The sequence below is a fragment of the Leopardus geoffroyi genome, chromosome B2 (genome assembly GCF_018350155.1).
Source record: "Leopardus geoffroyi isolate Oge1 chromosome B2, O.geoffroyi_Oge1_pat1.0, whole genome shotgun sequence".
NCBI lineage: Eukaryota > Metazoa > Chordata > Mammalia > Carnivora > Felidae > Leopardus > Leopardus geoffroyi.
Window position 1 is genome coordinate 118,935,369 of NC_059332.1, and position 15,859 is coordinate 118,951,227.

General features: G+C 39.9%; 1 protein-coding gene across 3 annotated transcripts in view; it reads left to right on the forward strand.

The window, feature by feature from the left end:
- Window positions 1–5,180: 5,180 nt before the first annotated feature.
- The window catches only part of ENPP3 (ectonucleotide pyrophosphatase/phosphodiesterase 3), a 79,145-nt gene continuing 68,466 nt past the window's right edge, over window positions 5,181–15,859 (forward strand). Inside the window, exons 1-2 of one of the 3 annotated variants that reach the window (XM_045499635.1) lie at window positions 5,181–5,281; window positions 11,775–11,850. Coding sequence is in view for 2 of the 3 variants with exons in the window: in XM_045499633.1 (XP_045355589.1) it covers window positions 8,154–8,231; window positions 11,775–11,850 (154 nt within the window). In the remaining variant the exon portion in view is untranslated. Of the gene's footprint in view, window positions 5,282–8,080; window positions 8,232–11,774; window positions 11,851–14,644; window positions 14,770–15,859 lie in introns of those variants that run through there. The other 2 variants (XM_045499633.1, XM_045499634.1) reach the window with 2 other exon arrangements.

Here is a 15,859-nt window from a genome sequence, read left to right on the forward strand (position 1 = left end):
GTGACTATTGCTAATTCATCCAGAAACCTCTGCCTGAGATGTAAATCTCCTCTCAGGAACTAGACAAAAAAACTTCATCTTCCTGTTAGGGACATCCTCCTGGATCCTCTGCCTGTCTGGATTGGCTGTTGTCATACCTGCCACACGACTACTGTGTATGTGTGTGTGTTGGGGGAGGGGACAGATAGCATCCTGGTGATTCTCTTTCGCCTTCTCCTACATGACATCTTCCGTGTGCTCAGCTTCATGACTTCCTCTTCCTCAATATACTCCCTCGTTTGGAGAGCAGATCCTCCGTTAGCTTCCTCAAAAAACTATTCCTTGGGGCGCCTGGGTGGCGCAGTCGGTTAAGCGTCCGACTTCAGCCAGGTCACGATCTCGCGATCCGTGAGTTCGAGCCCCCGTGTCAGGCTCGGGGCTGATGGCTCAGAGCCTGGAGCCTGTTTCCGATTCTGTGTCTCCCTCTCTCTCTGCCCGTCCCCTGTTCATGCTCTGTCTCCCTCTGTCCCAAAAATAAATAAACGTTGAAAAAAAAAATTAAAAAAAAAAAAAAACTATTCCTTTTCCCTGAAACTTTTATTTTGAAAAATTTAAAACATGGAGAAAATGTGAAGAATTTTTCAATCAACACATATTTTAAACATTTTACCACATTTACTATTTATCGGTCTCTTCCTCTCTCTCACTTTTCTCTGCCCCTCTCCCTCTCTCCACCAATCTAATTATCTCTCTGTGAACTATTTGAGAATTATTTACAGACATCATAACTTCAACCTGAAATATTTCACCATGTGCCTTCTGAAAGTCATGCATGTAGGACCCAAATTTTCTAGCCACAATACACTCATCACACTCAGGAAATTATACATCAATATAATACTATTACCTGGAATGCATCCATACTCACATTTCCTCCATTGTCTCCATACTGTCCTCCAATGACCTTTTTTTTTTTTCCATTTTATTCTTCCAGGATCCAATCAGGGATCTCATCTTGCATTTAGTTGTTAGATTTCTGTAGCCGCCTTTCAAATTACAGTTCTGTAACCCCTCCCTGTCCCCACCTCATAAAATTGACATTTTTGAATATTCCAGGTAAATAGTTTTGCAGAATGTCCTTCAATTTGGTTTTGTCTCATTTCTCATGCCATGTTGGTCCTGTTATCTCCTTTAAAGTGTTTTCTACAAGGTTTAGCTCTTTGCCTGATGTAAGCTATAGAGAAAGCAAATACACACATATCCATATGCATACACATATTCACAAATTCAAGTTTGTGCATGATTTCAAGTGGCTCACTGGCCTTCCCTTGAAGCCTACACATGCAGGTGCACAAAACCTGGGCAAAGACTGTTCTCTAAACATAAATGGCATGGGTGATGGGACTTATGATCCTGCTACTCAGCAATAGTGCTTGAGTTACTTTTTAAGTCAGATAATGTTTATTAGAAATGTTACCTCTTAAGTTATGGCATTATTTGTTTCCCTAAAATTCATATGTTGAAGTCCCAGTACTGTAGAATAGGACTGTATTTGGAAACAGAGTCTTTAAAAAGGTAATTGAGTTAAAATGAGGTCAATAGGGTAGGCCCTAACCGATATGGCTAGTGTCCTTTGAAGGAGAGAAGATTGGGATGCAGACAGAGACATCAGACAGGTGCATGCACAGAGAGCCAGCCATGCAAAGTCATAGAGAGAAGGTGGTCATCTGTAAGCCATGGAGAGGGGCCTTAGGAGAAGCCAGCTCTGCATCAACTTGATCTTGGACTTCCAGCTTCCAGACTTGTGAGAAAATAAATTTCTGTAGTTTAAGCCACCCAATCTGGGGTATTTTGTCATGGCAGTCCTAGCAAACTAATGTTGATACCTTCTGAATTCTCTGAGGAAATTTTTAAAAAAATTTAACATTTTTATTTATTTTTGAGAGACAGAGAGAGACAGAGTGTGAGCAAAGGAGGGTCAGAGAGAGAGAGGGAGACACAGAATCTGAAGCAGACTCCAGGCTCTGAGCTGTCAGCACAGAGTCCGACACGGGGCTCACACCCACAAACCGTGAGATCATGACCTGAGCTAAAGTCTGATGCTTAATCAACTGAGTCACGCAGGCACCCTGTCTCTGAGAAAATTTCAATTATTTCCTCCTCCATTCCCGTAGCACTTCATTAATGCAACTAAGATAGCACATATCACACTGTATTATGGTTAAAAATGTCTCTTCTGCCAGACAGAAGATCTTTAGAGTAGATGCTAAACATTCTTGCATCACCTGGCATAAAATCTAGGGCTTGATGGTGCTCAGTTGTTATTTGTTACTCTGAATTAAATGAAAGCATCCAAAGGGCTTTTATTTCATGGGCAAGTCTTACCTCCGAAGTGATAGCTATTTCTGAAATGCTATAGATGTAGGAAAAGATGTGGATCACATACAAAGTTATATCTAATAAAGTTATCGTAATTTATTATAATTTGGTTTATTAGACATTTATGAGAGTGGGCTTAGACCTCCCAGGTTGTTTCTGAAACCATTAATGATTTACTTAACAAGTGTCTATTGAATGTCTTCTAGATGCTGGCCATTGTGACAGATAATGGACCAAATGGCAAGCCAAAACTGAACTTGTTCCTGCCTGCATGGAGCTGACATGCCAGAGAGATTCCGGAGTTTTGGGAAATAATTCAATTCCTTCCAGGCTTCAGAGAAGTAGAACAAACCCACAGCCTGTACGTTCATAGACCTTGGATAGCCTTGGAGAACTCAGGTAGCATGATAGCCCTCTAGTTTTAGGATATCTTTCTGGAGATGTCTATAGAACTTCAGTCTCAAATGAGGTCCACTTGAGAACATTGAAAACACGAAGAGCCTACTAAAGCTTGGAAAATTTTTGGAAGTAAAATTATTTCTGAGTTTTGAAGTGAATAGAAAAGAGTCTTAGAATTCTGACATTACTGGGCCATATTTCTGCATTTGAGGCAAAGTAAGAGAAATAGTGTTCCAGGACCTAGAGACGACCTTAGAAATGTTGATTATTCAGTAGAAAATAATTGCAATGCTTTAGGAGGCATCAGACCAGCTTCCTGACTTCTGAATCACAAGAGGTGGTAATTGGTGGTTCAAATGACAGGCTGGTGAATGTTTCTCTGGGTAAGTACGTTAGTGGCTGGGTAAGTAAGTGGCAGTCTTTGAAACTTGGGAGAATTTAGGGGTAGATTAGGGATTAGCAATACTGTAAAGGTCCAGTTAGTAAATATTTTAAACATTGTGAGCCAAAAAGCAAAACTAAAGGTATTATGTAGTTATGTATATAAAATCAGAGATGTGTGCATATTTATATACTAAGTTAAATAAATTTTTGCAATTTTTTATTGATAAAATTCAAAACACAATAATTATAGAGAAAATGTTTTACTTACCTGAGGTTCAAAATTACTGTTCCCTATCTCTAAGTTGATTATAAATGTTCAACTGTGTTTATTGGCAATGAGATTTTATGTGTTTTATGTTGGAAAATGTCATTTCACACACATAGTACTGCAAAATATTGATCTCAAGCTATGGGAATTGATTTTACTTTATTATAGTCATCGTTTAGATGTCTAGTAACCCAGACACTTTATTTATTTACTTATATTTCAGTTTTGAGAACTTGGGTCCTGAGGCCCACACTGAGCTTTTGACCTTCAGGTAAAATGTTGCCTTCCAGCCCTGGTTCAGCATTGCTAACACCAGTCCCACCTGGACTGCCAGTCCTGGAATAAGCTCCAATATGGGATCTTCACTGGCCAAAGACTAGCATCTGCCTTTCCTATACTAAGGAACTGCCTATCAGGGTAGCTTTTCGCTTGCTAGGCATGCTCATCAACCTCTCTGTAGGTTTTTTTGCCTTTTCCTTAAAATAGGCCCTCCTTGAAGTTGGCCACCTGCCCCCCTGTTATTGTGTTATTTGAAGTCTTTCAACTTTGACGGACTCCTTCCTACTGCTGGGCCTGAGCCCAGTATCTGCCTCAACTTCACCACCTCCCTCAGTGTATCCAGTTTCTCTGGGCCTTCCCAGTCTGGCTTGTCCAACTACCACCAAAGCTCTAGTGCTGGAACCAGGAAGGACAGGTTTATGAGCCTTAAGGAAGTTGATGTTGGCATGCCCTCGGGGCCGTCCCAAGACAGCAGCATACTTGCTGTTTTTTTCTTTGATTTTAGAAAAGTTCTCAGTAATCTGTGGGCACAAGGACCTTGTAGAGTGTGAGAAATATTTATGATTGGTAGGAGATGTAATGATCGCTGCCTTTGAGAGCATAAGTGTTCTAGGCCATTAAGTATTACAGTCTGCACAGTGAAGCTTTCAGAGAACCTAGAAGGTGCAGATTGTTCTAGTTTTTACAGGGGTAAAGAATACAGTGGCTTACAAGGTTCAAGTAACTTAGAGAGTAATAGGATCAGATCCAGGTGACTGTACAGTGTATTCCAAAGTCTAAGTTGCATGGAAGGTGTGGATTTGTCCAGAGTCCAATGCTCAGGTGAACTGTTAGGAATAAGTTTTTCTTTTTAATGTTTATTTATTTCTGAGAGAGAGACAGAGACAGAGACAGAGCATGAGTGGGGGCGGGGAGAGAGAGAGGGAGGCACAGAGTCCGAGGCAGGCTCCAGGCTCTGAGCTATCAGCACAGAGCCTGACATGGGGCTCAAATTCATGAACAGTGAGATGATGACCTGAGCCATAGTTGGATGCTTAACCAACTGAGCCACCCAGGTGCCCCTGTTGGGAATAAGTTTTAAGACTTGAGACACTCAAAAAAGGTTGGGGTTAGGGTTCATTTAGGGGGATCGCTAATAGCAGAAAATATTACTAGAGACTGGACAATCTAACATCTCTACTACTCCTGCGTGTGTCTCAGGTAAATTCCCTGAAGTTTACTCACATGAGGATCTGAAGGACTAAGATATTTTTCCATTAATTTAGTAATTTTGAGATAATTTGAGATCACCTTAAAATGTAGAATTTGGTGTTAAGAGTCAACCAGTAAGTGAGACAGGCAAGACTTTATCAGAGGCCACTTGACTTTCTTATCTGGTGTTTTTGTATTCTCAGGGTTGAAAGAAGATAGAGGATGAGGGTAGAAGCAGAGAGGAAGGAAGTTTGGGCAGTGGGGAGAGATAATGAATATAGTAACAAAAAGACAGAGCCAGAGTCGGTGGTATTCTGGTGAACAAAGTTGGTATAGAATCAAGTGACATCATGGAGAGTACCAGCAAGGAGCATTTGAGTGCAACTAGGGTATCAGTACCAGGTAAGCCTTCTGGAGTCAAGGTATACAAATTATTATAGAAAATACCAAGACAAAGAGTTAGAAATCAAGAAGACAAAAACCAAGATAATAGATCCTGGAGGGCCAAATAAGGAAGGGAGTTTAAAATAAGGTAAAGTCTTAAAAAGAAGGAAAAATGTGAGATGTTCAAAGGATGTATCAGTCAAGATTCTCCAGAGAGGGGCGCCTGGGTGGCGCAGTCGGTTAAGTGTCCGACTTCAGCCAGGTCATGATCTCGCGGTCCGTGAGTTCGAGCCCCGCGTCGGGCTCTGGGCTGATGGCTCAGAACCTGGAGCCCATTTCTGATTCTGTGTCTCCCTCTCTCTCTGCCCCTCTCCCGTTCATGCTCTGTCTCTCTCTGTCCCAAAAAAAAATAAACGTTGAAAAAAAAATTAAAAAAAAAAAAAAAGATTCTCCAGAGAAACAGAACAAGGTGGAGGTGGGGGGGAGGGGGAGAGGGAGAGGAGAGGGAGATGGACAGAGAAAGACACACACACACACACACACACACACACAGAGAGAGAGAGAGAGAGAGAGAGAGAAGAGAGAGAGAGAAAGGAATTGACTCACTTGATTGTGGGGGCTAGCAAGTCTGAAACTTACAGGGCAGGGCAGGCTGACAGGCTGGAAACTTGGGCTGATGGTGTAATCTTCAGGCAAAATTTCTTGTTCTTTTAGTCTGAAACTGGATGGAAAGCCACCAACACTATTAAGGGTAATCCTCTTTCATTAAAAGAAAAGGATTGTAGATATTACCACCTTTACAAAAAAAACCATCATGGCAATATCCTCGATTAGCTTTTGGTTAAATAACTGGGTACCGTAGCTTAGCCAAACTGATGTGCAAAACTACCATCACAGAGAGGAAGGTAAAAGTAAGAGCACCGTTAATGAGAGTCAAGGCAGACTAGATAGATTGTCTTAAGTGCAAATAGAAAAATTGAAGCTATATGTCAGAAAACTAGATAAAAGCCATAATTCCTAGGAATCTCCTAATTTTGATACAAATTGTGGTGTAGACTGGATTTTACTTTCTTACAATCTGTTTGCTACAACAGCAATGATGACAACAGTACCCCCTGAAGCGGCAATTTCCACACCAGGCAGAATCTGACTTCTGAGATAGCACTAACCAAGGTGATCTTGGGCAAGTAGTCAAGCTCTAGAGGTCCTCTAGTCTTACCTTAAACCTAAAGTTTAAGTAGAATCCGTAGTAAATATTTGCAAAAGAGAATTCAAAAGTGCATGTGCTGCTCAAAACGAAGTGTTTACACTGAACTTGGTTACATATAAAATGGCTTGGAGGGATATTTTAGCCCCAAATCCAGAAGATTCTAACTCAGTTGAAGTGGACTGGGCTTCAGGATTTAAAAAATAAAAACGAAAATTGAAAAAAAAAAACTTCTTGGGGTATTTCTAAGTCTATCCTGTGCAGAGAACCTTTTGCCAAAGGCATCCAAACGTGTTTTTGTTTACTTCTTTGCTGTCCATGTAAAGAAGGCTTTGGACTTTGATTTAGGTTTAGGTTATCTCTATGGCATCTTCTTCTAAAACTCATTTCTTCTGTGTCAGCAACTCATGCGGGTACTTCCACTGGTTAGGCATGAAGGTAAAGTTGGTGGGGGGGGGGTATCCTGAGCTGAGAAAGAACAGCACAAACCCTTAAAAGGAAACATGGCTCTTATTCTGCAGTTTTCCTTAAGGGCATGGGCTCCAATAGTAGAAAAAGGGATTTTGACATGACTTTCAGAAATAATATTCATATTTATAAGTCATTGTATATTGGGATAGATTCTTTTCCTATTTCTTTTCACCGCTTTTAAGATTGTAATAGTTTAGTGTTTTCCAAAGACTATACTGAGCCTACAGGATTTTTTTTTAATAATCTTTACATTAGAAAAGAGTTCTAAAGCTTTATGTAACCAAGGAGGTTTTCATAGGACTAGTGTTCCAGGGAATCACATTTTGAGAATTACTGCCTTAGGGTCATTTAAGCTGGAAGAGCTTATGCCCACCATTTACCATAACTCTCTGGCTACATTGCTGTTAATTTATTTCTTTCATCATAAACCTGTACTCCCCTTCTCAGCATGAAGTGCGTGTATGAGGATGCTCTGGTCTATGTAAAGAAGAAAAGAGCGAGTTTAATTGCTCAGTGAAAGTTAACTTGAATTTGGGGAGTAGAAGACTTCGGTTTCAGTTCTACTTCTGGAATCTGGTAAATATGTGACTTGGGACAAGTAGGTCACAGACCTGACTTTGAATAATCAGACCTTTATTTGACTCAACTACAAAATAGGAATAAAATGTTTATAAGGGATGTTGTTAAGTTTGATATGAGATAATACGTATGAAAACATTTCAAACCGTGAACCCTTTAAAACAGAAGACATAATTCTTTTATAATTAAGTACTTTATATAAATTCAACAGAGTTATGGGATTCCTATATGGTTAAAGCACATTTTTAGTATGTTGACTTTCAACTGTGAAATGAAGTGTATTACAAATGTAGAAACTCCCTGGAATTTCTATAACAAAACCATTTGTTTTGGGTTATTTTTGAAGAAAACAAATGATCAAATTGTATTAAAATTTGATTATTATTATTGTTACATATACTTTTATTAATATCTAGTATTTGTCTACAATGTCCTGGAAGAGGACTTTCATCTCATGACACTATTGTCATTACAGCCTTTTTCCTCCCTTTTGATTGTCCAATCATTAACGAGCTGTGACCTTCCAAAACATTGAAGTTACTCACAGCTGTGTAACTCATTCAGTTTCTCTTTGCTGGACTAGAAAAAGGAAGGAGTACTACTGTCTTCTAGTAAAACAGGTTTATACGGCAAATGGAGTCTACGCAGACTCTATCAATGGAAGAACCTGTCAAGAGGAGCACTGTTAGGACGTATAAAATAATTTGTATTGTAAGTACAGCTTTTAATTTCAGTCTTTGTAGCTTTGTGATAAATGTTAAGTGTATGACTCCCCATTTACATTGGTGTTGCTTTTTGAGTGTAAAGTTTTAAGTGATTGCATTCACTTTGGCCCTTGTGACAGCTCCAATGCCACGTTAATATTTTGAATACTATTTTGCCTAAGAAATTTGAAAAACAAGTTAATATCTGATCCATCCTAAAAAGTTGGCATCTTGTGGCAAAACACTTTGCAGCATTGATTTTAGCACGATTATAATCCCATCCCAAATCACCATTTTATTGCGTGAATATTTTTAAGACCACAGTGTAAAAAATCAAAGATCACTGTATGTCATATTCTTTGTTGGACTGTTGCTTTTATCTAGTTTTCTTTAGTCCTAAAGACGGTCTCTTTTACCTTTTTTCTCTTTGCTTTTTTTTTTTTTATATGTTAAGATCTTCCCTGTTCTGAAAAATAAAGCTTTCCTTGATTTGATTACTCTCTCAAATGTTTGGGGAAGGGGAGCTCCATCCACTGCCCCGGTTTTCTCACCACTCACCCATTCATTCCCTGTTCCCTTGCTTGTTTTCACTCTCCTGAAGTCATCTCCTTGAAAATCTTTCCTTCTCCTCTGTCCTCCTGCTGTGTCTCCATAACAACAATATGTGGATATTGTTCTGTTCTCATCTTGAATTATTCTCTCCCCATGCTTCCGTGATGGCATTGATATCCCCATTTTTATGACTTTTCTCTTTATCTGCATTCTTGGCTGACTTTCTTCTTTCTTGCACATAGCATTCCACCAAACCTTGTCTAAATATCTTTCCTTTAGGCAATCTCCTCTTTTCATGGTTGTAAAAGTCATATTCTCAACCAAGAATTTCAAGTAGGCCGGTAGGTCTGACTTCTTGCTGAGTTTCTGGCACAAGACTTCAAATGCCTGCTTGCTGGCTCTCATCCAGTAACTCCAGCCAAAAACAGTTGCATAATTTCTCACACCTATCCTGCTACATTTTTCTCCTAAGTTCCCTGCCTTAGGTAATGTCACCACCATTCTGTCACTCAAGCATTGTTTCTAGAAGTAAATGAAACAATGTGTGTGAGCATTGAGCCCAGGAACTATAACAAAGTAAACTGTCAAGATACTCTAGTCATTATCCTTCTGGGAACCTTAGAGTGCTCTTTTAGCTCTTACGCCATTTATTAGATTTATTCCATCTATAAATTAAAGAAATTATAAACTCCTTGAAAACAAAATTTTGTGCATCACTTATGTTCCTTCTTTCTATCCTTCCAGTGGTTTACTAGTATGTATAATAGAAGCTCAGTATTTTAATTTTTTTAAAACTTATTTATTATTGAGAGAGAGAGAGACAGAGAGAGACAGAGCATGAGCAGGGGAGGGACAGAGAGAGAGGGGGACACAGAATCTGAAGCAGGATCCAGGCTTCGAGCTGTCAGCATAGAGCCCGACATGGGACTCGACCTCACAAACCGCGAGATCATGACCTGACCCGAAGTCGGGCACTTAACTGACTGAGCCACCCAGGGGCCCCTAGAAGCTCAGTATTTTAAAATTGTAGTTTCAGAAATACCCTGTTTCCAAATTTTAACATAGGTTTCATTCAAGAAACTTTAGATGTATCTACTGTGTTGCTGGCACTGTTTATACAGCTTTCTAAAGCCAAATGTTGGCTTCTTGGTGATTTTTGGAGTCCGAGTTCTCCCCTGTCCATTTTGTAGCTAGCATAAATAGTTTAAGATGCATATGCACCTAAATATCAAGAAGCTAACTCAGAATTACTCATTTAGAGGAAGTGATTATAGGAGATTAAAAATGAAGCCTCTTTGGGACACCTCAGTGGCTCAGTCGGTTGAGTGTCCGACTTCAGCTCAGGTCAGGATCTCATGGTTTGTGAGTTGGAGCTCCACATCGGCTCACTGCTGTCAGCCTGTCAGATCCTCTGTCCCCCTCTCTCTGCCCCTTTAAACAAAATTTTTAAAAAATGAAGCTTCTTCTCAGGGAATTTACAGAATAATGTGAGAGCAAGCCAAAAATACACAGAACAAATAGAGTCGTGAGGAAACAGACACTAAGATTTAACAGGAAAAAGTTCTAGAGCATCCTAGGGACAGCTAGATGCTGTTTATTTTCCCATCAAGTTTGAATGGTAAAAGGACTAATGATAAGATGTAAACCAAAATATACCAATTTTTAAATCTATGATTTACATAGATTTTGTAAATCTATGTAAGGTTTACCATAGGGCTGTATCCCAGTGTTTCCCTGCTTTGTATTCCTAGTCCTGGTCACGTGTGGCTTTTTAGCATCATAATAAGGGACTCAGTGTTAGTGATGCTATTTAGTAACTATTTATGTTCACTTTTTCCCCTCTGCATTCTTTCCCCTGAATGCTGGAAGGTCACTGAAACTTGGGCTAAGTTTCAGACTTTATGTAAGAATTGTTTTCATAGTGGGTGCCTGGGTGCTCAGTCCATAGAGCATGTGACTCTCGATCTCGGGGTTGTGAGTTTGAGCCCCACGTTGGGTATAGAGATTACTTAAAATAAAATATTAAAAAAAAAGAATTGTTTACATAGTATTTTCACATATTTTCCCAGTCCCTGAATCCACTGCTGTTCTAAAGTTAGATATGTTAATTTTCCAGCTGATTTTCAGAGTGAAAACAAAATCAGTGGTTTACAGTATTATCGAAGCAAATTTTGTTATTGTGTTTTTTATGAAAGTGATTTTTTAAAAAGCTATAACAAAGGTTATTGGAGTTGTAAAATACATTCCTAAGTAATTCATGTGTCTGTTGTGTTCATATTCTATGGCAATATATATTTTTCAAGCTCTGTCATCCAGCATGCTTATCATTGGACTTGGTGGGGAAAAAGGTGAGTGGGAATAATTCTCTGCAATTATATCACAGTTTAATTCTAGTCATTGCATAAAGTCCACTACACTGAAGAGCCTTGTCAGCAGTAGTGATAATGAGTGACACACACAATCTTTGGTCATAGAGCTTCCACATCGTTTCTGTGCTAGAGATCAAAGCGATCATTTGCCAGTTAATTATTTGAATGCTGTATTTTCACACGTATTAACTATTCTCATCCCCTCCTTAGGACAGAGCTGGGAGGGAAACCCCTGCTCCCTAGGAATGAGGTAGTTAACGATTTCACAACTCAGGAATGCTCTTAGATAAATCATCTCCAAACAGGTACCTAGTTAAGAATGAGAAGTGGGCAAAGGTAAATGGCCCTCGTAGTTTCATCCATACTTTAACTCAATCTGGGGATACACTAACCAGGACTCATACATTGGAATTTAAAGATCTGTAGTAAATACTATTTTATACTTGTTCCCAGAGCTTTCTTATTTTCAGGCCTTTAAAACTGTACGTTCCCCTGTCACTGTTGGATCTGGTGTTATGAATAACTAACTTGCTGTGTGGCTTTAGATTCACTGACGGAGGGCGGGATCTTTGTACCTTTGTACATTTTTTAAAAATTGTAAAGGTCACTTTTCCTTATTTTAAATGTAGGTTCTCCTTGCTTTGTTGGTGATTGTGTCACTTGGACTGGGCCTGGGGCTTGGACTCAGGCGACAAGAGGAGCAAGGTAACCCCTCAGTGTTTTCTCAACACATTTCCTGATTCCTCCTTTCTCCTCACCTTTACCGTTGAAACTTGTCCCCTCTCTCGAGCCCCCTCTCTCTTGCGTGGAGCAGTCTCATCCAAGGTTTCTTCTTCTCCCACACCGCACTTATCGGGAGCCCACATCTGTGGTTAGCATTATCCAATGTCATTTCTGGACTTCACTCTTTTACCCCCACCCCTTACTCCTTTGAGAGTCATATCATTCCTGTATTTTCCCCTCATTTGTTCTCACCTTCATAGAGTATTTGATAACTGGATCAAAGACGCCTTCTGTCTCAGCATCTACTCTAGTCATTCCTACCTGCTGATAAACTTGGCCTCAAAAGTCTTGGTTACTCCCCTCCCAGGACCTCCTGGGAGAAGGTATCACTTTCTTCTTGAAATCTCACCATTTCTTGGCTAGGCAATGACACATTCTTGAAATGTAGTGCAGACTAAAAGCTTCATGTTTCTTTATTTTTCCTCCTCAGAAGCAAAGAAAAAATAGGAGAAAGATGCTGCAACATATCAAAATACATCTTTTTTTGCAATATCTGGTTAATATGAACAATAAATAAATCATTTACAAGCATTGTCTAAGTCTTGTTACGTATCGTTTGGGTACTTTTATTAAGGGGAAGTAGGAGGTCGGACATGAGATCATTTGTTCTCCTTTTTAATTGGGCCGATTAACTTTTAGTTTGATTCCCTTGGGGAAGGTCTTTTTGCTTCTTCATTAAGGAGACTCTTGGTGAGACTGATAAACAATTTTTCAGTTATGTTTTCACTTAAAAATTAACAAACACTCAGTGCTCCCAGGATAGCATGGGAACACGGCAGAACTGAAAAGGTGGACCTTACCTGGAAAATTACTATCTTTTTTGAGTCACTTGGCTCAAAATTATATGTACTGAATTATAGTACAGAGCTACAGGTTGTGTTTCTGAACTACAGAGCCCTAGGCCTAGATCTAACAAGTGTTGCTGGGCCACTTTAGTCGTAGTATTCTGATGTAAGTGTGCACAGAAGTACATCACTTCTTGGTTCTCTTATCCTTGCATCACATAAATTAATTGCAAGAGGCACATACTAATCTCTGAACAAAATCTCTGATTATTTTGACTGTTTCTCTCACTTCCTTATTTTATTGCACCTACTGGCTGGCTTCCCAGTGTCATTGTTCCTTATTCTTGTCCTTTTATCTCCGTCTGTCAACCCTCATGTGGCACCACCCCCTCCAGGACTTTGGTATTTAACTCCAGCCCCTCCTTTGCCAGCACTCTTGAAATATTCACCTCCTCATTCTTTTACCACTGATTCCTAATCCCCAACCCTGGACCATTTTCACCATTCTCCATTCCAGTTAACCTGCTTTTCATAGGCAGTGTGAATTTTAAAAGTAGTTCTTCTAGTTTGAGTTTGTATGTATTCTTATAAATGTGTTCTTTTGGGGCACCTAGGTGGCTCAGTCGGTTGAGCATCCGACTTCGGCTCAGGTCATGATCTCGCGGTCTGTGAGTTTGAGCCCCGTGTCGGGCTCTGTGCTGACAGCTCAGAGCCTGGAGCCTCCTTCAGGTTCTGTGTCTCCCTCTCTCTCTGCTCCTCCCCCACTCATGCTCTGTCTCTCTGTCTGTCTCTCTGTCTCTCTCTCTCTCTCTCTGTCAAAAATAAATAAAACATTAAAAAATGTGTTCTTTTATGTGCACATGCTTTTTACTTACTCTTCAATAATTGAACACTGACTGTATGCTAGGTACTATTCTAATTACTGGGAAACTTCAAAGAGTTTACATTCTAGCATGGAAGGGAGACAATAAAAAAATAAATAAGTCATATATATATATATATATATATATATATATATATATATATTATAAAGTGCTAGGGAGTAAGTAAAACTGAAAAGGGGATTATAAAATATTGAGTTGGGGTAGGATTGGGGGTGTATGTGAAATAACTTTTGTAAAGAGCTGAAGAAGTAAGGGAGAAACAGGGATATTTGTGGAGGGACATTCCAGGCAAGAGGAAAAAAAACAAGTGCAAAGGCTTAAGGCAGGAGCTTGCCTGGCAAGTTCATTTAACAAGTAACAAGATCAGTGAGTTCGAACTAACAGGACAAGAAGGAGGTTGGTCATAAAATGAGATGGACCAAAGGACTGAAGAGAAGCCAAATCAGTGAGGCTGATAGATTGAATATGGCCACAGGCTTTCATTCTGAGAGTGCTGGGAAGTGATTGGAGCAAAGAAATGACATGCTGTGGTTTGCTTTCGGTACACTCATTCAGGCTACTGTGTTTGAATAAATGGCAGAGTGAAACGAGGAGACGTGGGGAACACCAATTGGGAAATTATTGCCATAATCCATACAAGTTTTATGTCTTGAACTACAGCAGTGATTGTAACTGGTGAGACATGTTTAGGTCCTGGATATCTTTGATGTGGTAGATAGATTTTCTTGACAGAATGGATACAGAGAAAGAGAGAAGAATGACCTCAAGATTTTTGATAGGAACAGCTGGAAATACAGAAATTCCCTAACTGAGATGGGAAACACTGTAGAAGAAGCTGGCTTGGGGAGAATAATCGGGAGCTCGTTTTTGGACATGTTAAATTTGAAATATCTACTAGATGTCCAAGAGGAAAAACCACAAAGGCAGTTGGATATATGAGGCTGTCTTTTGAAGGGAAGTTCTAGATGGACATACAGTGAGGCGGTTATCAGCATCATATGTGGGACTTAAAGCAATGTGACTGGAACACACTAACCTTACAGAATTGGGAACATGTGGTGGGGGAAAAAAAACCAAAGATGAAGCCTAGGAAGAATTTGTCAGGAATGTGGGAGGAAAGCCAGGTGATTGTTGTTTCCTAGAAACCATGTGCAGAAAATGTTTCAAAGCAGGTGAGTGAATATAAAAATGTAAAGGCCTTTTATATAAATGGTATAACACTTTTTTTGGTTACTTTTTCACTGAATGTTTCTTAAGATCGATCTACATTGTTATCATGCATCTATTCTTATGCATCTATCTACTTACTACTTAATACTCTTTAGCATGTATCTAATGTACTATTTAACCTATGTCCTCCCCCCAGTGCCTGACTGACTTTAGTTCCTTTACACCACATATATCCTGCAGGTTCCTTATGGACTTGTGTGAGATTGCTTCATCATCTACCAGGGATAGAATTCCTGGGTCTTAGTGATGAAATTTTGGGATGATGGAGGGTTTGTGGGGTCTGGAGCTGATGGCCAAGAAAGAATTCTTGAAGATGTCTTTGGTGCAAAAAGGTGATTTTATTAAAGCATGGGGATAGGACCCATGGGCAGGAAGAACTTCACTGGGGTCCTGACCAGTAACTCATTACATACCCTCAGACTGGGAGAGGGTCAAGGATAGAGTAAGTCTCTAAGGAATTTTGGAAGCAGGGTTTCCAGGACCTTGAGGGGCTAGCTGTTACTAGGGAAATGCCATTTATTACCATTTAATAAAACCTCAGTCATGAGACCCTTTAGATGTATATCGGGGGGGCCATAAGCTTGGAGTATGATTGCCAGCATATATATTGGGGCAGTTGGGATAAAGGAAGCAGACTTACGGGATCCTCAAGGTTGGGAAAACGTTATGCCGAGATTCCTTTTTGCCCCTAGCAAAGCGTTATCCAGCAGCTGAGCTCCTAGAGGGAGGTCACTCTGCCTGTCTCAAGGACTTGTCAATGGACTGTAGGCAGCAAGGGAATTTAATTTTTCATTTGCTTTAGTTTCCCGTATTACCATGGCAAGCACTTAAACCCCTTTCTTTTGTTCTTGGGTAGCCAGGAGTGTCCGAGGAATATCACACATATTCCACCTGGGTGTGTGTGTGTGTGTACCAACCTATATTTTGCCTTCAGCTTGCCCCAAGCTCCCTCATAATTAGGGTTTGTATTTTAACTCAGTTGAGTAGCCCCAGATTGCTTCCTAGAATGGCTGCTACAGCCTACTCTGTCTT